Below are 27575 nucleotides of genomic sequence, written 5' to 3'. Positions count from 1 at the left end.
GTACTGCTGCTGTGACGTTCGTGCACAAGTTTTGCATGTATGTGTGTTTTCATTTCTCTTGGGTATATACTGAGGAGTAGAATTGCTGGGTCATAATGGTAAGTCTGTTTAACATTTTGAAGAACTACCAAACTGTTTTCCAAACTAACTGCACTGTTTTATAATCTCATGAGCACTGCATGAAGGTTCCAGTTCCTCTGTATCTTTGCTAACACTTGTTATATTCTTTTTTAGTTATTTATCCTAGTGGATGTGAGGTGGTATCTCACTGTGGTTTTGGTTCATATTGCCTGATGGTTAATGGTGTGGAATATCTTTTTATGTGCTTATTGGCCATTGCTGTATCTTTTTTGGAGAAATGACTATTTAAATCCTTTGATCATTCATTTTTTAATTGGATTACTTGTCTTTTTATTTTTGAGTTTAAGAGTTCTTTGTTTTCCATACAAATGATCAAAAAATATGATTCGCAAATATTTTCTCTTTCTCTGGGGCTTTTTTTTCTTTTCCTTCCTTGATGGTATCTTTTGAAGCATAAAAGCTTTTAATTTTTATAAAGTAATTTATTTAGTCAGTCATTAATACTTTTGGTATTATATCTAGAAACCTCTGTCTAATCCAAGGTCAGGAAAATTTATTCCTATGTTTTCTTCTTAGAGTTTTATAGTCTTAGTTCTTGTTTTAAAGCTGATAATCCATTTTGAGTTAATTTTATATGTAGTATGAGGTAGGAGCTCAAATCCATTTTTTCGGGATTTGGATATCTAAATTTCCCAGCACCATTTGTGGTAGAACTATTCTTTCCCCACTAAATTGTCATGGCAACTTTGTCAAAAATCAACTGACCATAAATGGAAGGGTTTATTTCTGGACTCTGAATTCTATTCCACTGATATGTGTATCTTTATGCCAATGCCACACTGTCTTGATTACTATAGCTTTGTAGTAAATTTTAAAATTGAGAAGCATTAGTCCTCCAATTTTGTCCTTTAATATTATTTTGACTATTCTGGGTTCCTTGCATTCCCATATGAATTTTAAGATCAGCTTGCCAATTTCTGCAAAAAAGGCAGCTGGGATTTTGACAGGGATTGCACTGACTCTGTGTATATCAATTTGGGGAGTATTGCCATCTGAACAATGTTGAGTCTTCTGGTCCATGAACAATGGGTATGTGATATCTTCCCATTTATTTAGATCTTGTTTTCTTTCAGTGATAGTTTGTAGTTTTCAGTGTACAAATCTTACACTTATTTTGTTAAATATATTCACATAACATAAAATGTGTCATCTTAACCATTTTTAAGGGTACAATTCACTGCATTTATTCACAGTGTTGTGTAAACATCAACACTGTTTATTTTGAGAACTTTTCAATTCCAAACAGAAACTCTGCACCCATCAAGAAATAAACACACATTCCCTTCCCTTCAGCCAATAGTAACCTCTATTCCACTTCCTGTCTTTATGAATTTACCTATTCTATATACCTCATATTAATAGAATCATATTTTATTTTGTGTCTGACCTATTTCAGTTAGCATAATTCAAGATTCATCCATTTTGTAGCATTATTCAGAATCCCATTTATTTTTATGGCTAAATAATATTTCACTATATGTATATACCACATTTTGTTTATACGTTTATCTGTTGATGGATACATGGGTTGTTTCCACCTTTGGGCACTTGTGAATAATACCGCAATGAGCAGTGGTATACAAGAGTCTGTTCAATTTCCTGCATTCAGTTCTTCTGGATATATACTTAGGATTGGAACTGCTGCATCATATGGCAATTCTGTGCCTAACTTTTTGAACAATAGCCAAACTGTTGGCTCCATCATTTTATATGCCTATAGCAATGCATGAGGGTTTCACTTTCTCCACATCCTCACCCACACTTATTATTTTCCACCTTTTTATAATAGTCATTTTAATAGAGGTGATATTTGTTTTTAAATTAAGAAGTAGAGTGCATTAACAATCCTTTTAATGGTAGAATACCTGACCCCTCAGACAGATACATACAACGCATATTTCATTTAAAAAAATTAAGGAATATTGTGAATTTTTTCTATTCATTGTTAGCTTCATTTCCTTCTTACAATTGTAGTTCCTATAATTTGCTATAGTTGAGGGTAAACAATTAAATGAAAGCTAGTCATTTAGTGAGGAATATTAAAACTTTTATATATATCATCTTAAGTGTGGAAAATATTTCTTCCTGTCTTTTCTATGATGTCAAAGGCAACAGAAACCACTATTAGAACTCTACCAGACAAGAGTGAAGAGATCTGTGGCTATTTCTTGAACCCTTCTTTAATGTCATCAGATTGTTCACCAACAACCTTGAAAAAGGAAAATGAAGACATTAGCAACCTCCGTTCTCAGAGCCAAAGAAGCATACCGCTCGCTGTGACTGACGCTTTAGAGCATATTATGGAACAGCTCAATGTTTTGACACAGGTGGGTTGGCATGCTTTGTACTTGGTGGTAAGAGATATGAAACACTCCTGGTTGCCACAGGTTGCAGAACTAGCAGAGCAGGGGAAATTTTTCTTCCTTAGAAAGGCAAGCTCAGGGTGACAATCAGTGTAGCAAGGCATGTTCTGCTGAACTGCTCTAGCAAGTTTTTGTGGGGTAAGATCAGAGCCCATGTGCACACATGCACACACACACACACACACACACACACACACACACACACACACACGGCATTATATCTGGGCTTCAGGGGCCAGAAGGGACAATGGAGACTATGAAGAACAGTGATGGTGCTCCATGCTGTAAATGCATTTCATTTTGGGTAGTAATGTTTTGCCCTAAGAATTTTTGATGTAATGTGTTCAGATTAGGACATTATTGAGAAATATTTAGGGCCATAAGAAAAATGTATTGGGATTAACCACTTCTGGTTAAAATGAATATTGACAGTATTTATAGTTCTTTATTCTGAAGAATTTCTCACTGTCCAATACATATATAACTTCCTTCATTCCAAAGCTTCTTACACTGATGCTGTATTTTGTAGGTGATGGTCTTCACATTCCCATTTTAGAATATTACCTAGTCCTTTGATGCCAACTTAGCTTTGCAAAGAAGGAATATCATGGATCTTATACGAAAGATCTTCCAACTCTTGGTCAAAAGATGTAGATCTCATTTAAGAAAAGTGGTGCTTTGAAATGGATACACTCAAGGTTTCCCTTCTAGCTCTGCTAATTCAGTGTTTTCTCTGAAGAAGTCTTACTGTTCCTCTTTGATATAGATTGCGGGTGCTAATATTTGTCAGAGCAGACACACTGGCACGAGTCATATAGAAAGGGAGGCTATAATGTGAATTAGAGAGATGTCAATTACTTTCAAGAATAAATATTTCAAGTTGAAATAGCTTTTGCATAGAAATCTCCTAATTCTGTTAATGTACCTTCCTGGCTGTACATATAATCACCAGGGCACTTAAAGAGTATACTGATGTCCAGTTCTCAGCTCCAGAGATTTCATTTCCATTGGTCTGGGATTAGGCTCTGGGATTGGTTTTATAAGCACCCCATATGCTTTTACCGTCAGGGTTTAGAGCCACTAATTAAGTGATCATTTTTACCCATAGATAACATCTCAGGGCCTTTGGAGATGAGGCATATATGTGGATTTGGGGTCCTGACAGATTGTGGGAAAGAGCCGTGTGAGAAGTCATCATAAGATTTCAGTGAAAATCATATTAAAATCACCAGTTTTCACTTTCAGTATAGTGCTGGAGGTGATGGTCTCTGTATTTATCAGACATTTCTTGACTTTAAGGCAGTTTTCCTCTCAGCTATGTGCCAAACTTAGTTTCAGTTAGCGTGTTTCCCGTATTGCCATGATTTCCCACCTACACTGTCTCATTCAATCTTGGGTCCTTATTAAGCCTCTCCCAAACTAATCTTTTCATTCTCTATACTCAGTTTCACAGGCCATTTCTCCTTTTTTCCTGACTCAGGGTTTAATGAATCACTTTAAGCTTTATTGAACATCTCTATGATTTTTTGTTTTTAATTTTGAAGGCTGGATTTCTTTAACAATTGGAGAAGTAGAAAGCAGGCACAACACACTTGCAAAATGGGAATGGGGAATCTGTGGGCAAGTAGCAAGTAAAATAAACCTGTTCTGATTTACTTTAATTACAGGTAACTGAATCTCCTAGCTCAGTTGCAGTGTTATAACTATACTGAACTATATATTTAATAAATTAAAATGAAATTACATGTTAGATGGTAGGTAAATGGAGTTAACCAGGGTTAAAAGTATTGATAATATTTGTATCTTTACCAGACTTTAGCATGTGTAATTACAATGATGTATGTGAAGTATCAGGCAAAATGCTTGGTCCCCAGTAGGTACTCAAGAAATGGTAGAAAATATTATCAGCATCACTATTATTTTTAATTAGTACATAATCTTTACTATGGAATATAAAAGCAAAAGCTATTAAATAATGACGTTTTATAAATATGGTTACCTTGGGAGAATGATAGGGAATGGATTCATTATCGTGAAACTTGTTGACTGTTAAATAACCAAGCATTTTTTCTGCCTTTCCTCTATGAACTCTATCACTGAGTAACCAAATAGTAGATGAGGGAGGTGTCTCTTATTTGTATACTATCCCAACTGATAATTTTTTAATGAGAGAATTATACCTTCATTTGCAAAGCTCAAGAATTAATAGATCTAGACAGTAAGTAGTTACTAACTAACATCATGAGAAGAGAAACAACAAAATCTTATTAAGCTACTTCTAATGGAAGAGTAGACCACCACCTATACTCTTACCAAGGGATCTAATCAGAGTCTCCTCAAGCCTGTGAATCCAGCTGCCAATTTATAGAAAATACAGAGAGAAACGTGTATTGACCTGCCCCCTGAGGGTGCCATCCCTAAAATCCAGATCGGTGGAAACTCTGCAGGTCAAATAGCCTGAGCCTGTCAACAAAGTGTAAAGAAATGAAAGGGAGAGGATGGGGACCTGCGATTAAAAGAGACTGTAAATGACATTTCAAGTCCTGAAAATGGATGAGACAAAATTATAGTGTCTACGGATATATACCTGAAAGATAAACCAGAAAGAAATGCAAGAAAGGAATTACTATGTTGGTCGGGATAGCGGCTATTATGTGGGAGGGCAGGGGTGATGGTTCTGATAGGCACATGGGAGGCACTCCAGGGTGGCTGGCAGACTTCCAGTTCTCAACCTGAGTGCTAGTTATAGGGCGTTTTTCTCACGATAATTCATTAAGCAACACATGTTCTGTGCAGCTTCCTAGATCTGTTTTATAAAAATTTTTTTAAAAGAATATAAAAGACTGGAGATCCAGTAGTCAATATCACAAAAACTCAGATTTCCCGAATTCAAGTTGTCATTTGTGTGTGTGTGTCTGTGTGTATGGTTATCTGCTCATTTATTAGCCACAGGAGTTAGAAGAGCTAAGATTCATCAAGTCCTATGTGCTGACACTAGTGGAAGCATTTTGCATGCATTATTTCATTCTGTCTTCCTAAAACCCTGTGAGGTGCTATTGTTATTTTCTGGGTGTGGGAACTGGTGGCAATCATTATGGTATTTTCAAAGGAAATTGGGTATCCAGCTATCTGGGATAGTGTAGATATGCCCATCATGGATTGATTGTGACAGAGTGACCAGTGATGACATTAAGTAGCATCTGGGCTGGGCATGTGGCATTCCACCCCACCCCTACCCTCCACACTCCCATGTAGCTTGTGGCACCACTTAGAACCCTTCATGTGGCCTCTTCCTGGCAGTGATGTTTTAGAAGATCAGATGTAAGAATGTCTACAGAGGCCTGATCTTTTATTCCTTTTTCCTCAAAGGCATCATTTGTTTTCTGTCCTTCAAATTGCTTGACAGTGCTTTTTCCTGTGGTAGGCACCAGAAGCAGGCAAGTTCTGGCTCATTTTCAAGCCAACTTCCTGGCAAAAGAATGGGCATTCAAGTTCTAATAAAGATCTCCTAGGCAAAGATTCTCATCATGAGCGCCACCTGCAGGTCGCCAGGCACTGATCATTTTGTCCTCCTTTTGCAGACTGTTTCGATCTTGGAGCAGCGACTGACTTTGACAGAGGATAAGCTGAAAGACTGCCTTGAAAATCAGCAAAAACTTTTCAATGCTATCCATCAGAAAAGTTGAATAGAAAACCATGAGCAGAGGCACAATAAATGAATACATGTACATACGCTCAGGAAGGTGGTGCAAGATACTTCATGCAACACAACCATGTGCTAATTATCATGACATTTCTCCAAAGGGTGAGCAACAGAATAAAAGACAGGAAAGGCATAATTAAGGACTAATTTAAACACACAAATCAATGGCAAGGACTAATTCACATCATTACCATTTATGATTGCAGTAATAAAGTGATAAGCATTCAAGTGGCTCTATATTTTCCCCCATTATTTTAAATGTCAGTTTTCACATCTAGTCCAAATCATGCCAGGAAGGTAGCCAAATTTCTGAATTTCATTGTTAAATCATTTCAAATTGACCATGTTCAGGCAAATCCTTAAGGCAATTAATGTATTTTTAGTGAGCAACACCCTTGGGGTGAAGTAATTCACTTACCTCTAAAATAGCATCCCTATGCGCAGAGGATGAGTTAATGATCTGACTCATTTCTTTAAGCTTAAAAAAATGTATTCTTTCTTACTAATGCCTTGAAAAGGCTATCTTATAAAATTCCCAAACCACAGAATTTCCACAGCAAGAAGATACTTATTAGCAACAACACGTACATGACATAGGGCAGTGGGTTTTTATTTAATCTGTGGTAGACATTGTTTGTCCTCCACCCGACCTAAAAGACACTGAAGAGTTAGAAGCATGTGAAACACATACACCTTTTCATTCACCAACGATGGCACTGACCCACTGGGATTGTATCTGGGCCTTTGGTCCTGGGTAGGCTCACGCGAGTGTGATTTCAGTGTGCTCGACAGCCAGAACGATGCAACAGCAATATGTAAAGATACGCACACATGTATGTTCACATGCTTCAGAAATGTTCTCGCCTGGGGTGGTTTTGACAGCTGAATAATAAGGACTTATAAAAAAACATTGGCATCATCGTCTTCCTATTTCTTTTTAATAAATTGTGACTTGACACAAAATGAAAATGAGCCAGGCATTCTAAAAGATCTGGTTATAAATTAAGGATTTTGTTTTATCTTAAACAAAGTAAGAGATTAAGTTGAAGAAAAACAGATTGGTTTTAGCATGCTTTTCTGTTATCCTCTATCAACACAAAAAGAAGGTGAGAGAAGGCAGTCCGCATTTATGATGCCTATAGGTAACATGGGGAAAAGGCTATCTCATGTTTTGGAAAAGAAAAAGTGAAGTCCTATTTATGTAGGAGTCTATATTTAGAAATTTTTCTCAAAGCAATTTCAATTGTTTCTATGAGGTGGAGTTTTCTAATCTTCTCAGTGTGTGTTTTAAGTGCCTTTTTATATTATATGAAGTGTGAACGTCTAGACATTAAGATTTTATAAAGACTAAGTGGCATTGTATTTTTATAACCCCATTGAGAAGACTAAGTAAGAAATGAAATGTCATATTGGTTTTTGTTTACCTTTTTTATGCTTCAAACAATGAAGACATTCATTTTTAAGACAAGTTCCTTTGTTTCTTTAATGGTTAAAATATGAAAATACTAAACTTCTTGTCCTCTAGTTCACTCAACTGTAACATGCAATGTGTGTAGCAATCTGGGGGACTTGACAAACAGTTCCCTGGGTCCTGTCCCTGGAGTTTATGATTCACAGGTCAGTGGAACCCGGTATTTGCATCTCTAACAAGCTCAGCGGCAATGCTGATGTGCTTTGGCCTCAGGCCCACACTTTAGGAACCATTGATAAGCGAGCTGTGGCCCTTTGTTACAATATAGTGTTGCCACATATCTTTACAGTCAACAAGACCTTTATAAGTGGTATAAAAGCAGTGATGATAAAACTTCAAATGTCTTGAAACTGTTTCAAGGGGGTCATTTTAAAACCCCTGCACCTTATTTCTTTTAAAGCTTTTGCAGATTTTCCTTGGTCTTCATCAGATTCCAGCCTCTCTTCCGTCCTAACTTGTATGTTCAACTGCCTGATCAAAACCCCCACTTGGAAGACTAGTAGACACCTTTCAGTATGTCCAGAACCAAGCTCTGCTGTTCCCCGCCCCCAGCCACCACCACCAGCCTGCTCCTCCCTTAGTCTTTTCTTCTCCATAAACGGCAACTTTCCTTCCTTGCCTCCTTTCTCTCACACTCACATTCCAGTTCTTTGGCAAACTTTGTACGAACACCTGATCACTTCTCCCCACCTCCATCTTCCACCATAGCCCAGACCACCATAGTCCCTTACCTAGATGACGAACTGCTCTTTTGCCTTCTAACTGGTCTCCCTACCATCCCCCTCGACAGTAGGCCAGAGTGGTTCTTAAAACCCTTCAGGGCTTTCCATTTTACTCAGAGCTTGACAGTAGTGGGGGACCCCTCCCCCTCCCTCCTGGACCTCCCCTCCTCTTCCCTTTGGCTCAGCCTCACTCGCTGCCCTCTGGCCTTAGTGGCCTCTTTGCATCCCTTTGAAGGAGAAAAGTGGCTCCCACCTGAGGGCATTTGTACTTGCATTTCCTCTGCTTGGAACCTCTGTCCCCAGAGGTTATCCCTGTTACTCCTCCTAACAGCCCAGCCCTGTTCACACTGACTTTTCAGAGGTGCCCTGCCTGCCTATCATATGTGACATGTTGCCCCTCCTTTCATGCCTGCATATCTGTGGTATAACATGGATTGCAGTATGGTTGCAGTTCTGCATCTCCCATCGTGACTTGACCTTTGCGAAAAGCAAGCACTGCCATCTTTAGATTCCCCACCTAGCACACTGCCTCACTTGTAGGAGGAGCTTGGCAGATAGTTGTCAAGTAAATGAGAATTTTCATTTATTCAAGTGGTTTTTAAACATTCTTGTTCAATTCACTTACAACCAAAAGCAATTAAAACCAGGCTGAGTGGACTGGAAGAAATAGCTTAGATGAAAATATTGGTGCTTGATATTTGGGGTTGGGCGGGCATTGCTCTGACCTGCTATTCATTGTACAGCTCAATAGTTATTAGGTGCACGGCCTGAAGCCAGAAAGACGTGGGTGCAAATTCTGATTTTGCTTTTCTAGCAGTGTGGCCTTTAGGAAAGCTACTTACTTACAAAGCCTACTTTCCCTGCTTATAAAAGATGAAAATAATGTAAATTATGTGAAATGATTAGCACAGTAGCTCTCACAGAGTTTAGTGCTCAATAAGTGGTAGCTATTACTGCTCTTTATTCATCATTTTGCTCCCCTGGACTCTATTTCCAAATAATACGATTTCAGCTCTAACTGTGGAAAAGATAACAGGGCTTAATATTAAGTGGTAATGAATTAAAGGATGATATTTAAGGCAAAATTAATGTTTCATTTTTAAAAATGCAACAGAAAGAGTGAATGTATTTTAAAAATGAGCCTTCCATACACAAAACCTCAGGGCTCAGGCCAAAAGCTGGCCATTGAGCAACTCCAGAGAAACAGCCCAAGAATACCAACACCATAATTATCCTAAAGATGGCAATAATAGGAAGTGGGAGAAGGCCTGGAATGTGAGCCAAGTGAGTGTTATTAAAACAGAGACAACCTGGAACTCATCCCGCGCTTGGCCCTTGACCATGTGGAGAACAGGTATTTTGTTTAAGGTGCAGATCCCCACTTAATATTTTGTGTGTCGAGCAAACTTGGAGTATGTTGTTCCCGAGATGAATTCTGTCCATCTAAGGACTGGAAGATAAGCTGTCTATCCTTGGGTAGAAATATTTGGCTGCAGAGAGAAGAAAAAAAAAAGATTCACGTATTTGGAGGTTATTGACAAATAATCATGTTCAACTCAGAAGCCAATTTAATAATAAATACAGATAAGTCTATGATAGGTATTGAAGTAGAATTACAATATATCGCCAATGTTCCCAAATGCTTCATGTTCCCAAATGAATTACACAATATTTTTGCCTTAGCAAGTCACCAGGTTTTAAACGTCATGCACCCGAGGATTTATGAATGTACATTGAATGTAGGAACATTGTGTAATTGCCAGGTTGTCCTCCATAGGCGCCAACTGTGACTCAGCCGGGTAACAGTGGCAGCCTGGGTTTACCAGGAAAGTAGGTCAGTGGCTTGCCAAGAGGCAGAGGTTAGTAGAGGTAGAGAGTGGGGACCAACTACTTTTTTCTTTGCAAATACATCACTTGCATTTTCTTCTTTTTGTTGTTGAAGTATTGTTGATGTACAATCTTACGTTGGTTTCAAGTATACAATACAGTGGTTCAGTAGTTATTAATATATTGGTTATATTATTAAAGTGGTTCAACATATTATTAAATCCTCTCCCTCTCACACACACACACACATACCCCAGTGCAGTTACTGTCTGTCAATCACTTGCATTTTCTTTTGGGTCAAACATAAACATGTTTTTATGAAAAATAAAGATGCTGATTTGAGATTCTTCTCATAATAAAGTCGATTTCACAACAAAAGCAGTAGGAGAAATAACTCTCATGCAAAACTTCTAAATTTCTTTTTAAAAAGCACGTGAATAGAAAAAAATGGCAGGTGTGCAATGCATAATGAGAATAGCACCAGTTCAGAGGTAGAACTTAGTTCACCCTCATAATATGATATTTGAAAGGAAAGGAGCGACACACAGCAGCAATTCACCGGAGAGTTCCGCTTTATTAGGGAAAGGTGCTGGGTTATATAGGAAGGGGCATAGGGTGATTGTGGTGTTACTTCTACGGGGCTGGTGGCTGTTGGCTAGGTGCTGGGATTGGGAGGGGGGTGAGAGGTGATTGGGCTTCAGGTGGCGCCGGCGGGAACCGAGGACCCCGAAAAGAAGCCAGAAGTTTGCCATCTTACTGGTGGGGACCCTTCATTCCCCCCTTTCTCCTCTATGGGTTTGTGGACGTTGCTTTCTCTCTGCCTGCTTCTTGCTGAACAGGGGTGGAGAAGGGAGTGAGGGTTTGAGGATTGGGAGGAAAGGGTTGATAGGACTCCCCACAGTAAGGATGAGTAGATGTGGACGTCTTCAGGTTGGAAATCAATGAAGGTTCCCTGTAACCATAGGTTGAGGACCTGTTGATTTCAATGGTGCCAAGAGGATATGGGTGTCAGGAGCCAGGCGTCTGCGGCTATTGTTTCCAGGAACAGTTTCCAGCGGAGAGAGGAGTCCATCTCAGCATGTGGTGAGGAGGTCACGTGAGGGTGAGGGATCTTCTGTGGCCAGAAGCTGGTAGTTCCTGAGTAAAAGCTGGTTGAAAGCTTGATTAGAGATTTTTCCAACTTGGGATTTGATGAACTTTATTATACAGGGTAAGAAGAGACAGATGAGAAGAATGACTATTATGGGGCCTGCAATGGGCCAGAGCCAGGTGAGGAGGGGGTTTGTTAGTATTGAAGAGAATGGGTTGGAATTGGAAGCAGAGTGGAGACTGGAGGCAAGGTCGGTGAGTTTGGTGATGTCAGTTTCTACAATGCCGGATTCATTGATGTAATAGCAACACTCTTCCTGGAGGAAGACGCAGGTGCCGCCCTTCTCGGCTGTAAGCAGATCTAGGGCCCGCTGGTTTTGAAGGGTGACTTTAGCTAGCGAAGTGACCTGTCTTTGGAGAGAGGCTAGGGAATCGGCAGTGGATGTCAGGGCTCCCTCAAGTTTGGTGTCGAGATCTCTAACTGCCCATAGAGAGTGACCCAAGGCTCCTCCCGAAAACCCCACCCCAATGGCTGAGGTGATTAAAGAGATACCGACCATGATGGGAAGGAAAGCAGCCCTTTTTGTGCGCGAGTGCAAGGGAGGTTGGAGCTCAAGGAATTCTGCCATGCTGTAAAGTGTAAGCTGTGGGATTAGGGTGACGAGAATGCAGGGTGTATCAGAGTTGAGAGGTAGTGAGTTGAAAAGACTGCCATTACACCAAAAGAAGTGTCCCGGTTGTGTAAAAGTCTTAGAGCCGGAGGTAGGGGTGTAGATAGAGAGGCAGTGAAGTGCGCTGGAGGGGGGTGGAGTTGGGCCTACACAGTGGTGGATGGTGAGATTATCTGGGTATTCTGGTTCCCATAGGGGTATGTCTGCCAGGGGATGGAGGGGTTGTCCTTCTGCATGGAAGGAGTACTTGGAAATATTAAGGGGCACAGCGGCCAGCAGTGGGCGCTGTAGTGATGCGCACAAGAAACAATTGGCGGTGTTGAGGGTGTGGTTGAGAAAGATGGTGGTGTCTTGAATGAGCTGTAACCAAGAGTAGGAGGAATAAGAAGATGAAGAGGCGCCATAAAGAGTTTGGATAATGACTTTCTCGGAATGTCTGCTATCTGATGCAACTTGAGAGATCTGGGAGCGAGAGGGAACATACTCTCGAGAGATATGAAGGGTACCGTGGGGGGTTGACGACCCCTTGTAGTAAACTGAGGCTGTTACTCCAGCAGCCCATCGAGAGTCCCAGGGATCTGGGATTGATAAGGAGAATGAGCCGTTGGGATATTTCATGAAACTGTTGGAGGAGTAATACTGTGGGTACTGGAAGTCACCCATGTAGTGAATGGTGCAAGACCAGTAGGGGCATCCCCCGTAGGTGTCTTGCCATCGCCTGCAATAGGCTTGTCTTTGGTCATAGAGGAAGCAGAGGTAGGGAGAATAAAGGTAGCTGTAAATGAATACTTCGGTGGAGGGAGGAAAGTGGAGGTACAAAGGCTCAGAGCAGCCTTTCAGAGGGCAGTCTGATGTGGCAATGAGGGCAGTAACTTTTGTTTGATGCTGTGTGTAAGTCTGCCTGACTTTGAATCGCCATACAAAGGAGGGTGGGGCGGCAGGGAAGACAATAGGAATGAGGGAAAAAAGCGAGAGAGCAGTAAAGGAGGAAAAAGTCATGATTCGGGTATGGATAGCAAAGGGGGTGCACGGGAGATGCGGAGCTTCAAGGGATCAGAGGGATGAGGCGTGGTAGAGTAGACAGTGTCTTGAGCTGTATCCGAAGGACTCTGGATTGTGACTGATGGGTCTTGGGTGTCCAGAGAAGGTGGGTCTTGGGTATTTGGTTTCAACCTGGAGATATGAATCCAAGGGGTGACAGAGTTATCAGGCAGTGAGAGCTTGGGGGCCGAGGGGGTGCAGAGAATAACTGGGTGTGGACCTTCCCATTTCGGAGTGAGAGAGGGCCGATCCTCTGGTGGCTTATAAAACACTAGTTGGCCGGACTGTAAGACAGGAGGATTTTGGGAGGCAGATGGATCAGGAAGGAGCCAATCCTGATATTTCCACAATTCAGTGCGGAGGAGAGAGAGTAGTGGAAGGGCTATATTGGGAGGAATTGGTCCTTTGTGGGAAGGGAGCCCCGGGGGTAGAATCGGGCGGCCGTACATGATCTCAAAGGGCGACAAGAAGGAAGGTTTCTTTGGGAGGGCTCGAATGCAGAGTAGAGCTAAGGGAAGTAAGCGAACCCAGTCAAGGTGTAGTTCTAGAGATAGTTTGGTTAGCATGTCTTTTAGAGTCCTATTGGCTCTTTCTACTTTTCCTGAAGCTTGTGGTCGATAAGGACAATGTAAATGCCAGGGGAGCGAGAGCGACTTGGAGAGGTTCTGGATAATTTGGGCAGTAAATTCAGGGCCGTTATCTGATTGGAGGGAAGTGGGCATCCCGAACCTAGGAAAGATCTGGGTGAGGAGGATAGAGGCAACTACGGACGCTCATTTGTTAGTAGTGGAGAAAGCTTCGACCCATCCTGAAAATGTATCTACTAGCACGAGTAGGTATCTGGTACGTCGTACAGGGGGCATGTTAGTGAAGTCTATTTGCCAATCTGCAGTGGGGACATTACCCCTTGCTTGATGAGCCGGGAAGGGTCGGGCTTTGAGGGGGGTATTAGGGTTAGTGCGTTGGCAGATGGTGCACTTGCAGGTGATTTGGTTAAGTAGGGTTTTGTCTTCAGGAGAGAGAGGAAAAAAAGATTGTAAAAAATGGATCAAGGATTGGGGGCTGGGATGGAACAGGTCATGTAAGAGGCGGAAGAGAGACTCTTTGTCCTGAGAGCAGAGGGCGTCTTGTGATAAGGCTAAAACTGCAAGGGCAGACGGATTGTTGTCTGGTGCGTTTTCTGATAGGGCAACTGACCGGGCTACTCTGTCGGCTTTGTTGTTACCTCTTGCAATGGGGGAGTCATCTTTTTGATGTGATTTGCAGTGGACTATGCCTAGTCAGTGTGGGAGTTGTGAAGCCTCTAGAAGTTTAGTAATTAAGGCTGAATTAGTTATGGAATTCCCTTTTGTGGTGAGGAGGCCTCGTTCTTTCCATACTGCCGCGTGGGACAAGAGAATGTGGAATACGTACTTGGAGTCAGTGTACAATGTGAGAGACGTGTCCCGGGCCAGAGTGCAAGCTCTGGTGGCTGCAATGAGTTCAGCCTGCTGATTGGTTGTACCAGGGGGTAGGGCTTGTGCCTCAATGACATCTTTGAGGGAGACTACTGCATATCCTGAGTAGTGGGTGCCCTCATGTTTAAAGGAGGACCCATCAGTAAACCAGATGAGGTCGGAGTGTGAGAGGGCTCCTTCGGAGAGCGTGGAGTGGCACGGAAGGAAGTTGTGAAGGGCTTCTAGGCAATCATGCGAGGGAGTATGAGGAGAGTAGGGCAGAGGAAGAAGAGTGGCCGGATTCAGGGGCGGGCAGAGGAGGAAAGAAATGTTTGGATTTTGGAGGAAAGAGGACAGTAAGGTCAGGAGTCTGGAGGGAGGGAGAGTCTGTAAACTTCTGTAGGTTAAGAGATCTTTTAGGTGATGTGGGGACAGAATGGTAAGGGGCGCCACGAATGTTAGTTTATGAGCTTCTTTCTGCAAGAGCTGTCCAGCGGCTAATGCCCATAGGCCGGGGGCCCATCCCCGAACTGTGGGGTCTAATTGCTTGGAGAGATAAGCTACTGGGGCAAAGGATGGGCCATAATATTGGCCTAGGACTCCTAGAGCTTGACTGGACCTCTCATGAATGTATAATGAGAAGGGTTTTAACAGATCAGGGAGATGGAGAGCTGGAGCTTCTACAAGGGCTTGGCGGAGCTTAATGAAGGAGTGTCGGGGTGAGGATGATAATGGTTCTTCAGGGGGGCCCTTGCTGAGGTCGTATAGGGGTCTTGCCAACAGGGAGAAGTTAGGGATCCACGCTCTAAAATACCCAGCCAGGCCTAGAAAAGAAAGGATTTCTGTCTTGGTTTTGGGAACGGGCAGGTCAGAGAGGAGTCGTTTTCTGTCTAAGGTAATGGACTTTCTTTGTTGAGACAGAAGGAATCCAAGGTAAGTGACAGAAGGGGAAGAGACTTGAGCTTTGACGGGGGATACTCGGTAACCTCTGGAAGCTAGAAGGTTAAGTAGAGACGCAGTGTCAAGTTGAGACTGTTCCCACGAGGGACTGCAGAGCAGAAGATCATCTACGTATTGTAATAAAGTGGACTCGGGGTGATCATGGTGAAACTGTTTGAGGTCTTGAGCTAGGACTTGTCCAAAAATGTGGGGACTATCTCGGAAGCCTTGTGGTAAAACTGTCCAAGTAAGTTGTACAGAATGTCTGGTGTATGGGTCCGTCCAGGTGAAGGCAAAAAAATCTTGGGAGGAGGGGTCTAGAGGGATAGAAAAAAATGCATCCTTGAGATCTAGGACTGAGAAGTGGGATGTGGAAGCAGGGATCTGCGATAAAAGGGTGTATGGATTTGGAACTAAGGGATGGATAGGGACAACAGCTATGTTGATGAGGCGAAGGTCTTGGACAAGGCGGAAAGATCCGTTGTTTTTTTTAACAGCTAATATGGGGGTATTAAATGGGGAGTGAGTGGGTCTGAGGTAGTTTTTGTTTAAGAGACCTTGAATGATGGGTTGGAGGCCTATGAGGGCTGAAGTGGTTAGGGGGTATTGGGCCTGACAGATATACTGAGAGGGGTCACGTAATTTGATAGAGGCAGGGGGACATAGGGCCATGGAGGGGCTTGTAATGTCCCAAACTTTGGGATTTACAGGGTGTATAAGGGCGGAACCGGAGCTTTCATTGGGTAGAGGGGGGTTGTCGGCTATGAGGGCCATCAGAAAGGGAGTACTGGGGGCTGTGGGAGTGGATATAGTTATGGAAACGTGGAGGAGGGAAAGGATGTCCCGTCCTAGTAAAGGGATGGGACACTGGGGCATAACTAGGAAGGAGTGGGAGAAAGGTATGGGACTGTCTAGGATTGTGCATAAAAGGGGGGGGGGTTTAATGGGAAAATCTGTTTACCTCCTACCCCGACTATAGGAGTAATGGCTGGCGTGGTAGGGCCCCGGTATTCTCGCAAGACTGAGAAGGTGGCTCTTGTATCTAGGAGGAAGGAGATGGGGCGACCGTCTACTGTTAAAGTAACCCTGGGCTCCTGTTTGGTGATGGAAATGGTCGGGTGAGAAGCCCCCAGGCCCCATCAATCTTCTTCTGCCAGCCCCACTACGGCGGGCTTAGGATGGGGGTTGTTCGTCCAGCCTCCCCTTCGGGTGGTTGGGCAATCAGACCCCCAGTGGCCCTTTTTGTGGCATCTGGGGCATGGGGTGGTAGGAGATCTGGGGGAGGGGCACGCCCTTGACCAATGTCCCTCTTTTCCGCACTTGAAACAAGCTCCTGGGGGGGGCTTGTCTGTAGAGGGGCGCCCAGGTTGTGGTTTTATCAGCTGGGCCAACATCTGGAAATTGGCCTGATCAGCTTTTTGTTTACGGCGTTCTTTCTCCTCCTCCCGGTTATGGAAGACTTTAAAGGCCACTGTTAGGATCTCAGTCTGTGGGGTAGCGGGGCCCTGTTCTAATGTTTTGAGTTTAGCTTTAATGTCGGGGTAGCTTTGAGCTAGGAAGTATGTCATAAGGACCTGTCTTCCTTCAGGTGTTTCTGGGTCCAGGCTGGTATACTGTAATAGGGCTTGAGTGAGTCTATCTAAGAACTCGGAGGGGGTTTCGTCTCTCTTTTGAATTATGTCTTGAAGCTTTTGAAAACTGACTACTTTACGAGCTGCTTTTTTTAGACCAGCTATTAAGCAGGAGGCAAAAATATCTCGAGAGTGGAGACCCACGGCGGTGTTATAATCCCAGTTTGGGTCTTGTTCAGGGACAGCAGTGGGGCTAGGGGGACAGGTGGGGTCAGTCCTGTGGGTTTCGGTAGCATGCGTTTGGGCGAAGTCCCAAGCTCGTCTACGCTCTTCAGGGAGGAGAGTATTGGCCAGGAGCATGAAAATGTCATGATGCGTGAAGCTGTAAGACTGGAGGGTCCATTGAAACTCCCTGATGTATGTCGTGGGATCAGTGGAAAAGGAACCTAGGCGTTTCTCTAGTTGGGCTAAATCTCCTAAGGAGAAAGGGACGTGAACGCGCACGATGCCTTCGGATCCTGCTACTTCTCGGAGTGGGGCGATAATTTTGGGAGGCCCTCGGGACCGAGTCTGAGGGGGACTGAAGGGTTCTGTCTCAGTCTGTGCAGGGGAAACAGGTGATGGGGGCAAAGCCGTGATAATTTTGGTAGGCCCTCGGGACCGAATCTGAGGGGGCAAAGACAGACGAGGCTCTTGGAACTTAGTTAGAGGGGGGCTGAAAGGCTCAGGCTCGATTTGCGGGAGGGGGGAAGGTGAGGGGGACGGAGGAGGAGGTGGTGAGGTGCAGGAGGAGATGGTGGAGGAGGGGGAAGGGAGAGGATGGGAGGCTTCTGCGGGGGTGGAAGCGGCAGGCGGCGGCGGTGGCGATAGAGGAAGGGGGAGGGGCTGTTGTAGGAGAAGAAGGGGAAGGGAGAGGATGGGAAGCTTCTGCCGCGGGGAAAGAGGCCGCAGCGCGGCGGAGGGTGGACGGCTTGCAGGCTAGGAGAACTTGGGGCGGGGAGCAGGTGGTGCAGACGCTGGGATTTTGAGCTAGGAGGCGAAAAACTTCGATATAGGGAATCTCCTTCCATTTTTTCAGGCGCTGGCAGTAGTTAAAGAGATTGTGAGTGATGTTAGGATCAAGAGTTCCCCCTGCGGGCCATTGGTTGTTATTGTCTAGGGGGTATGTCGGCCAATCTTGGGAGCAATATTTATGGAGAAGTTTTGGTTTTATATCAGGCGTCAGGGAGAGGGTAGCCAGATGCTTAAGCAAGCATTCAAGAGGTGAACTTTCAGGGAGGGATGAGGAGGCTTCCATGGCTAAAGGACAGAGAAGGAGACAAACAGGGGAAGACAAATGGAGATCCTCGGACTGGAGGCAGACCACAAGGAGACAAAATGGCTAAAGGACAGAGAAGGAGACAAACAGGGGAAGACGAACGGGGATCCTCGGACTGGAGGCAGACCACAAGGAGACAAAGGGCGTCCCCAATGATCCTTGGTGGTCTGCGGAAACTCGTATAGGAGTCGGAATTTCTTGGGAAGTGTGGGTCGTCACCCAGACTTCCCTAAGAAGGCAGAGTGCCGGAGTCACGAGGTACCTATCGCTAGGCGTTTTCGGCAGACCGAACAGGTTTTGGCGGACAGAACAGAAGGAAGAGGGGGCGGGAAAGGGAGCGTTCTCATCCGCAAAGGAGTCACCTCATTTATGGCTGTTGGAGGGGGTGGGGCCTGAGAGTCTGCTGCAGCTGTGAAGGCCTGAGGCGGGGATTTATGGCTGTCAGAGGAAGGGCCTGAGGGTCCGCTGCAGCCGTGAAGGCCTGAGGCGGGGATTTATGGCTGTTGGAGGAGGGGCCTGAGGGTCCTCCGCAGCCGTGAAGGCCTGAGGCGGGGAGAGTTCCCTCCTCGTCCCCGAGCGTCAGGGCCTTGCCGGACGATCACGGTCAATGGCACTGCGATAGCTCGGGGAAGAGTGGCCCACCCCGGGGGGAAAACTTACCTAAAGGCCAGAGAGGAGTGGTGAGTGTGAGGAGCCAGCGCCGGAAAAAGAGGACGAGGGCAAGCTGCTGCTGGTGTTGGGGGGAAGATGGGGCCCAGTTGGGGTGTCCCATCTCCCAGGTTTCGGCACCAATGAAAGGAGAGGAGTGACACACAGCAGCAATTCACTGGAGAGTTCCGCTTTATTAGGGAAAGGTGCTGGGTTATATAGGAAGGGGCATAGGGTGATTGTGGTGTCACTTCTACGGGGCTGGTGGCTGTTGGCTAGGTGCTGGGATTGGGAGGGGGGCGAGAGGTGATTGGGCTTCAGGTGGCGCCGGCGGGAACCGAGGACCCCGAAAAGAAGCCAGAAGTTTGCCATCTTACTGGTGGGGACCCTTCAATATTACATAAACTTGAAAGGCAGACTTAACATATGTGCAAAGAACTACATGAATCTATAAGTCAATTTGCTTTTTGCCCCTGGTGTATTTTAAAACAGAAATTGATCATGTTCCGGACTACATAATAAGTTACAACTCCATATTTCAGATATCCAGAGACAAATCATAAAATTAGAAATATGAGAAGAAAAGCTCCATTAAATAATACTCGGGCCAGACAGGAAACCCCAAAATGTAGTGAAGAGTGTTTTTAAATAAAAATAAAAATGCAATACGTCAAATGAGATGAGTTACTGCTGAACAAAGTATGAACCAAGCGTCTTCCTAAAAATGTGAAGAATGATCACAATCAGTGAGAGAAAAATATAACAAAGTTAAAATAAGAAATGTGATAAATATTGGCTCTTTGGAAACTTTAAAGTTAATCATTAACCAAAAGAAAAAAAACAAACCAACCTTGTTTTACTTCACATGGAATTAATAAAAACATGGTTAACTTAGATTTTGGTCATTCAAGTTAGCATTAAACATTTTTAAGCTAAATGTCAGCCACAAATCAAAATGTAAGAATTTGAGGAACAATTCTAATAGAAATGTGATTTATGTTATTGTTTATTTTAAGATTTTGTAGTGACTCGGGTAGCAGCAGCTAAGTACGTACTTTTAATTGAGGCTTGTGTTGACAGGAGACAAATATGTCCGGCTGGCATTAGTAGCTGCCTTGACACAAATCCTTTTCCTTTACTGTCAGACCCTAATCCTTCTGCAGACTCTGGTTTGGACTAAAAAGAATGATGAGGACAAATCTGTAGAGTAGCACGTAGGCCTTCTGTGAACAGGAAACTGCTTTCATCTCACTTTGTGAAGATCGGTCATTAAGAAAAATCAATCACCTGTCTTGCTCTACTCCTGTTCCTTTTAGCGACTCAAAACCATGGCCCAACAGGATGAGAACAGCACCTCTTGATTTTTAAATATTTATTTCTACATGATTAGTGTTAACCAGCTAATATGTGTAAAAACTTTTGAAACATACAGAAAAAGAGTCGGCATATATCACACCTGGATGAGACTCCTCTCTGCCTCACTTGTACCCCGACTGCCCAGGATATTCGCTTCAGTGAGGCGAGGACTGTGGAGCTCTTCTGGAGGCAGGGGGCGAAGTCCAAGACCTACTAGGGAAGGGGCTTCTCGGAGAGTTGACTTCAGGACAATTTTGCATCTCTTAATTCCACCGAAACACTATTACTACTGTAGGTTGTTTCCTCTGTTTAATCCCCAAAGGAAATCCCTTTGCTTTTCAGAGATAAAAAGCTAGGAGAACAAAGAGAAAATCAGGGCAAGCGCCTGGGCCTTTTGCTATAGAGTTTCACTGAAGCCTTTCCAAGCCCCAAGGATGGAACCCGAGGGCTGTCGCGCTTATTCCTACACCTGGATTGAATATCAAGGTCTGTGAGAAGATGAATCATTGAGCAGCCTGATGTTCTTGTAGGGGGCTGTTTCTTTTTTTGAACTCTAACAACAACTGTGTCGAAGGCAAAAACCACATAAAAAGTTCAAAGTTGTTAAATGCTTTTTGCCTTGCTTTCAGGGAGCGAGAGTCAGAATTGCAAAGTGCAGAGGCCGGCCTCCCCTGGGGATGCTGATCGTTCTGTCTCTGAAAGGGAGAGATTAAAGACCCCACATTCAGGCCATGGAGAGAATAACCTGCCAGAGGTGGCAGTTTTTGCTCAAGGGAACACCTAAGACTGCTGTCATTTTCATTTTCATTTTCTCCTTCAAATAAGTGATTAAGGCAAGAGACATGGCTTGATTTTGAACCAGATGTGATCATGAGCAATACATATAAAAGGCGTTGTGCCTAGGAGGGCCCTGACTTAGTTATTTCCGATAGAATGCATGCTTATTCAAGACAGCACTCAAAGCTGAGCTCAGACCGGAGGGCATTTTGGAATCAACAACAGGAAGTAATTGTATTGTCAGTGTAAAAAAACAGAGATGATAAAAGTCCTAGACTAAATTTATTCACGGTTAATATAAGCATTTGATGTTTTAGACTCATTGTAGAAACCTAGTTGCTCTACAGCCTGAACGTCTTGCAAGCAGCTTTTCTAACTGCCTTCTAAACATTCTTTTACCTGGTGTGGATCAAGCTGGCCGCTGGTGTAGCTGGAGGTGCAAACGGGCAGACATGGTTTGTTCAGCCTTTACGGTGTTTTGTTATGTTTTTCAAATTAGCTATGAATATTTAAAAATCAGGCAATTTCACATGAAAACCCAGATTCCTGGCTTCTGCTGGAAAAATGGGAAGATCTGGTATCATGTTATTGTCATATATTCCAGTTGTATATTGGCCTTCCAGTTTCACAGGGCAGCCACTTTCCGTGTACCTGTCTGCTTGTCGCTTGGCCCTGAGCTGCTGTGTTGAGTCACTGTCTGAACGGTGTGCGCTGTGTTTCTCAGAGGCACAGCTCTCATGCTCTTGCAGTCTCAGAAATGGTAGAACGAAGGAAACACCCCTCTTTATCTCGAGGAAAAGGAAATACAGGGAGGGGTGGTCCCAGATGCCGGCCACAAACAGTTGCTTTGCTCCCGAACCAGCCTTCTTTCCACTCTTTCTGTGTGGCCTCCTTTAGTTTGTGTTTTATTTCAAAATAGTAAAAATATCTCAAAAACCATAGAGCCTTAGAATAATCTAGTGAAGTGAAAAAAGAAAAGGGAAATCATACTCTATGCACAAGATGATTAGGACAGAAATAAAATAGGACTTGGAGAAAAGACTTTGGGTAGTAGCATTACAGAGGTTTTTCCTTCTGTTTCCCAAACTTTAATAATCATGTTAACTTTTGTAGTAAAGTAAGACTGTTTTAAAACATTCTAAACACTGAAGCAGCTGCTTTGCCTGGTTGTGACAACCCCACTTCCCTGAGCCAGAACCTCACTTCTTTGCTTCCCTGTAGCTCAGGTTGGCCATCCACCTCCACCCTGACTAAGCAGGCAGGCGGGGAAGTCTCCTGGTGGCTCAAGGTTTTCAGGACTTTCAGTCTTGAACATAGTTATGTGACAATGCCAGGCAAATTCTGCAGGCAGAATTACAGAGTCTAACCTTGAATGGGGACAAAGCACCACTGACCTTGCACAAGTTTTAGACACCTCATTTAACAATATCCTGTGGTTTACACGATTAGTAGGTTTTCTAAGACTTGCAGTCAAAAAATGGAGACACAGAAGAACATTTGCATTTTCTTTCAAATACATTTAAATACGTTATCTGGAGTTAAGGGGTTTTTTTCTGTTTTTGTTTTTACTTTTCCTAATACTACATAAGTAAATTGAAATGAGAGCTGATACTTTTGACAACCTCGTCCAATGAAAGGGGTTAGTTGGGAGATGAACAGAAGACTCCGCACCACCTTCCCTTCAACAGCATATGGGTAATCATCCCATTTTAGTTCACGAGTTTGGTTCTAATAATCCTTGGATTCCAGGGGGCTGATCAGGTAGGGAATCTTCACTCTAATCATTCCAAAATGGAAAGAAGGTACATGTTTACTTTCATAAAATCATCCTGCTTTTGCTGGAGACACAGAGCAGGGGTGTGGGTTGCCATTTGAGCTGCTCCATTTCTGATGCTGTTTATTGGGGGTGAGAGGAAGTTGGACTAAGAAACATGGTGGGGGAGGGAAAGAGAGGGAGGCAGAAATGCAGGAGACATTGGAAGACATTCACAGTGATGGCTTAAATGTTTGGAGATCTTGACTGGAGAAGAGAAGACTTGGAAAATGTCAGTTAAATTCTTCCAAGTTTGAGGATTAGAGATTCTTGGTTTATTTCAGGTAATGCAGGAATTTTCTGAAGACTAAGTGGAAATACTGAGGGCAAGAATCTCTATTACAAAGCCAGGCATTTTGGCAATCTGGGAAGAGCTCACAGTCAAGTTTCTTGGAAAAAAGAGGAACCATGGTCCAGCTGAGCCTAGAACTTAGATCTAGGGCAGGAAGTCATTCAACATGATTGAGAAAAGTCCATCAAAATGGCAGGTGACCTGGCTGCTTGACCACATCCCCAGCAGGGCTGCTCCAATTCTGATACTTCATCACTAACATGGTTTGGGTACTTTTGTGTGATCTCTGCTTTGCTGATGTTACCATCTAACTGATCTTCCCCAGTTTGGGAGAAAATGAATTTCATTGATTGATTTAATCATCCTCATCCCTAGCAAGACAAACACTCATGCTCAGCCCACTCGTAGGCCACTGATCAGCCTTCAGGTTGACTAGGGTGATGCTCAGGTAGGACACGGCCACTTAGGCACAAGGAAGCACACTGCTGCCCCCAGCGGGGGATGGAGGACCCCTCAGCCCACCTGCCCAACCACAGGGTTCCTCTGTGGGAAACAGCTGGCTCTAGGTATTTGAAAGGCTGCCCCATAAGAACTCAGGACATTTTCTGCATTACTCCAGAAGGCAGAAGGAGGTAGAAACTATAAAAAGGTAGGCCTTAACCAGCTCCAGCAAAGACTTTCAAACAATGAGTACTCTCTGAAAGCAAAGCGGACCTCCTTTAGGAAAAAGAGGCAGTTCATTCTTGGAGGTGTTACAGGGGAGGCTAGAATACCTCTCGGCAGGGATTTGTAGCTAAGATAGAATAAAGACCATTTAAGATGCCCCTTACCTTGAGACTCTGTGATCCTGTAGTTTATATTTGCTGACATTAGAAGTAATTTGGGGACCAGAGGAGATTCACAAGTCTAAGATGACCCTGAGGAATTTGGGGCCTCAAGAGACTCTCAGAATTACCCATCTCTGACTCTTCTCTCAGGCAGATGTTTGAAAAATGGTAGGATTTATGGGGCCACTTGTACCCCAAAGTGATCCTCAAAAGTTTCAAATCCAGTCTACCTGCAGGATTGATTGAAGCGAGGAACAAGCATGTGATGGTGAGGAAAAGGCTGAGATTCTCAGCTCTTGTCACTATTCTGAATTGAGGTGTTGAAGACCTAACATTAAAAATGTGTGTGTGTGCATGTGTGTGTGTGACACACATTACCAAATAGTAATTTATCAGATGAACCAGGCAGTCACCTATTAATGGGGGGCTGATGATTTCAAGAAAGGCAACAAGTGAGTAGCTGTACGAGTAACTTGTCACATTAATTTTCAATAATTTCTTGTATCTTTTCTTTCTGGGGCAGGGCTTGGCAGGAAGGAAAAGAATAAAAGGAAGAAGAGAGATAACATTTAATTGTACATCTGCTCTGGGACAAGTGTGGGGGCACTTTCCAGGGCTTCCTGCCCTGAGCGGGCCTCGGCCCTAGGATGTGTGTCTCCTACTTCGGTGAATGAATGAGGGACGGCCCTTCAGAGCCAGCTGAGTCCTACACAGGTACCGGACTTGTGATGCTAATATGAACTACTTCAAAACAAAGGAGGGAAAACTTGCCCCGTGTTCATCGTGTGCGTTAGAGCAAACTAAAGCGCCAGTGTTAACCTAGCACTGGAGTCTTCTTAGCTGCAGCCTTGCTGATCTATGCAAAATTGCTTACAAATATTTGACTTTGCTGATGCGGTTTGGAAATCACTTCAAGTGTAGTAATGACGTGTTGTTTAGTTCATAAAGTTTTGTGAGGACTTGTCTTGAGAAGGGTTTTACTTCAGAATTATGAGGCAAGAGGTTGAGATTGAGGCTTAAACAAAATCACCTTTGGAATTCAATGTCCAGCGGGGGAGCTGGGGAGCAATCCCTGTGTGCAGTATCGTTTTTAGAAGTGTCTTGAGTGTAGCGGTGCTTCCAGAGACCAAGGCTTGCAGGAAATCTGGGTGGGGCTAAAGAAAAAGAAAAATCCAGGCATGGGAAAGCATAGGAATAAGAAATGAAAAAGAAGGAAAGGGCCACTCAGCCACTGGTATGCTTCCATTTCCTCAGTGAGCAGAAAATGGGTCAGCCTGCACCCCTGCCCTAACCTCCCACTCCACCTGGGGCAGGAGGGGGACTACCTGCGGGCCCCTGCTCCCCTCCCCACCCGAGAGAGGCAGAACAGCCCCAGGGACTGGCAATCATGCTCTCAGTTCTCTGCTGGCTTAAACTCCGGACCTTCTGAAGGTCGCCCCACTCCTCTGCAACATCCATCCACCCTCCCCACTCCCCAGTGTGCAGCCACGGGTCCAAGGGGCCCCTCCCAGCCACAGGGGTGAGTCCTGGCTGGTTTCCCTAAAGCTGGTGACCATTCAGGGGCAGTCTGAGCAGGATGGGTGCAATCCATTCTCGGCCTGGCTGTGGAGAGAGAAGCATTAGACCCAGCTGCTGCTCACGGCCTTTTGACGTCTCAGGAGGGAAGTCACCCTGCAAATAAAGCTGACACAGGCAAGAAGGCAGAGCTGTGAGAGTGAGAAGCCCCCTGAGCTAAGCCCTGATAGGCCTGACTGCCTTTAGGTGCTTCCCGCGCCTTCGGGAGAAAGTCAACCTGGAGAAGCACAGCGTCACTGGATTTTAGGTGATATGTGTTAATTAGGAGGGAAAGTGTTCATGGCCCAAAAGGTTTGCAAAATACTGACTTACACAAGATGCTGTCATTTGTAAGCCATTTATAAACTAAGACATTTTATAAATGTCCAGGAAGGAGCTATTGTATGAAGCAGTATATAGACATTCAACCCAGGGACCAGCTGGTCTTTTTTGTTTTCATTTTCATTTGTTTCTGAAAACTTATTAGTGTTTCGAGGAACACAGTTTGGGAAACTATGCTGAGTCATTATGAGGTATTTATACCTTAGTGAGTGAAGTAGCAACGGCGAAAAGAGTGTGGGCACTTGGAATGTGAGAGAGAAATGAGGACAGGAAGCAGACCTGCTTCCTTCGCAGGCCTACCCAGGAGGTTCTGGGACTGAGAGGACTCAATTAGAAGGTGACTGGCTGGGCACCGTGATCACCCCCTGGGGCTTCCGGGGTCCCCATATTCTAACTGAGTAGGCTGCAGGGTCCCAGGCAAACAGTATACATAGTCATCTATGGAATATATACAATAGGTGTTACCTATGTAGAGCTTACATATAATATCTACCTATAGATACAGATAGTTGTGATTTGTTTTACGGTGGTTTGAACATTCTCATTTTAAGAGTAAAGGTCAATAATCTAATGACTCTTGCTTTAAGATACTCTTTGATATGTCTCTCTCATTTTTACTTTTTATTTTTAATAATTTCACACTCAGAAAGTTGAAAGACTAATATGAAGAACTACCAAATGCCTTTCCCCCACTGTTAACATTTTGCCACTTCTGCTTTATTATCTTGGTATCTATATACCTTTCTAAATCTATCATCTGTCAATCTGTCTATCTATCTACCTACCTATCTATCTATCATCTCTATCATCTATCCATATCTATCATCTATCTCATCTATCAACTATCATCTATCTGTCTATCTATCTATCTATCTATCTATCTATCTATCTATCTATCTATATCCATGTATGTCATCCCTAACCTACTTCTCTGAACAATTGAAAGTTGCAGGCATGATATCTCAGTCCCACTAGAAATGTCAATGTAAACTTACTAAAAGGACATTCTCCTACATAACTACCACTGAGCCATCGAAAGCAGGAGATTGACATTCATGCAGTATTGTCAGGTAATCCACTTACCCCATTCAGATGTCACCTGTTGCTCTAATACGTAAAGGAAATTGTTCTCTTCTGTTTCTGGATCAATCCAGGATAATGTGCCACATATACTTTTGATGTCTCTCTGGTCTTCTGCAATCTGGAATGATTCTTCAACCTTTCTTTATCTTTCATGACCTCAGTCTTTTTGAAGAGTTCACCCTGGCTGTTTTGTAGACTTTCCCTTGGTATGAGTTTATGTGATATTTCCTTTTGATTAGTATACACATTTTGCCAGGAATATCACAGGAGTGGTGCCATGTCCCTCTCAGTGTGTCATCTCAAAGGACATGTAATATCAGTCTGACCCACATTACTGGCGATGCTCATTTTGATCTCTGGTCAGTCAGGCAGATGTATTTAAAGTAATAAACTTGAGATGAAACGCCACATTCCAAGTGTGAGAACTGCTGTTCCTCCAGCCCAGCCCAGGAACGTGAAAAAAGAATACAGCCTGAGAAGAAAATCACAAGTAAATGTATTACTGAGGACAACCAGGGCTTCTCCGTTTAATAATTTACTTGATTATGAATGAGAAGAAAACACGTGTTTTCTTTTCCTCCCTTCCAACAG

The 27575-nt window shown here is 43.7% G+C and overlaps 2 protein-coding genes across 10 annotated transcripts in view; one reads left to right on the top strand and one right to left on the bottom strand.

Annotated features, from left to right (window-relative positions):
* POC1B (POC1 centriolar protein B) overlaps positions 1–27575 on the top strand; it is a 143395-nt gene that overhangs the window by 78228 nt on the left and 37592 nt on the right. For 6 of the 9 annotated variants that reach the window (XM_037004806.2, XM_017662438.3, XM_073213600.1 and 3 more), the window contains 2 exons: positions 2250–2468; positions 6086–7176. The exons of 1 other annotated variant lie outside the window; for it this stretch is intronic. In XM_037004806.2, coding sequence (XP_036860701.1) covers positions 2250–2468; positions 6086–6190 — 324 coding nt within the window. In that variant the 3' untranslated portion in view covers positions 6191–7176. Of the gene's footprint in view, positions 1–2249; positions 2469–6085; positions 7177–27575 lie in introns of those variants that run through there. 2 more of the 9 variants (XR_012121514.1, XR_012121515.1) reach the window with 1 other exon arrangement.
* LOC118969552 (endogenous retrovirus group FC1 Env polyprotein-like) lies at positions 9844–27515 on the bottom strand. The gene is made up of 4 exons (XM_073214141.1): positions 26985–27515; positions 18953–25159; positions 11324–13160; positions 9844–9890 (listed from the first exon to the last, which is right to left on the bottom strand). The coding sequence occupies exons 3-4, from the start codon at positions 12984–12986 to the stop codon at positions 9844–9846; spliced, it is 1710 nt and encodes a 569-aa protein (XP_073070242.1). The 5' UTR covers positions 12987–13160; positions 18953–25159; positions 26985–27515.

Source organism: Manis javanica, chromosome 10 (genome assembly GCF_040802235.1).
Source record: "Manis javanica isolate MJ-LG chromosome 10, MJ_LKY, whole genome shotgun sequence".
NCBI lineage: Eukaryota > Metazoa > Chordata > Mammalia > Pholidota > Manidae > Manis > Manis javanica.
Note: the sequence above shows the minus strand (reverse complement) of the source record. Positions and strands in the feature narration are given on the sequence as shown.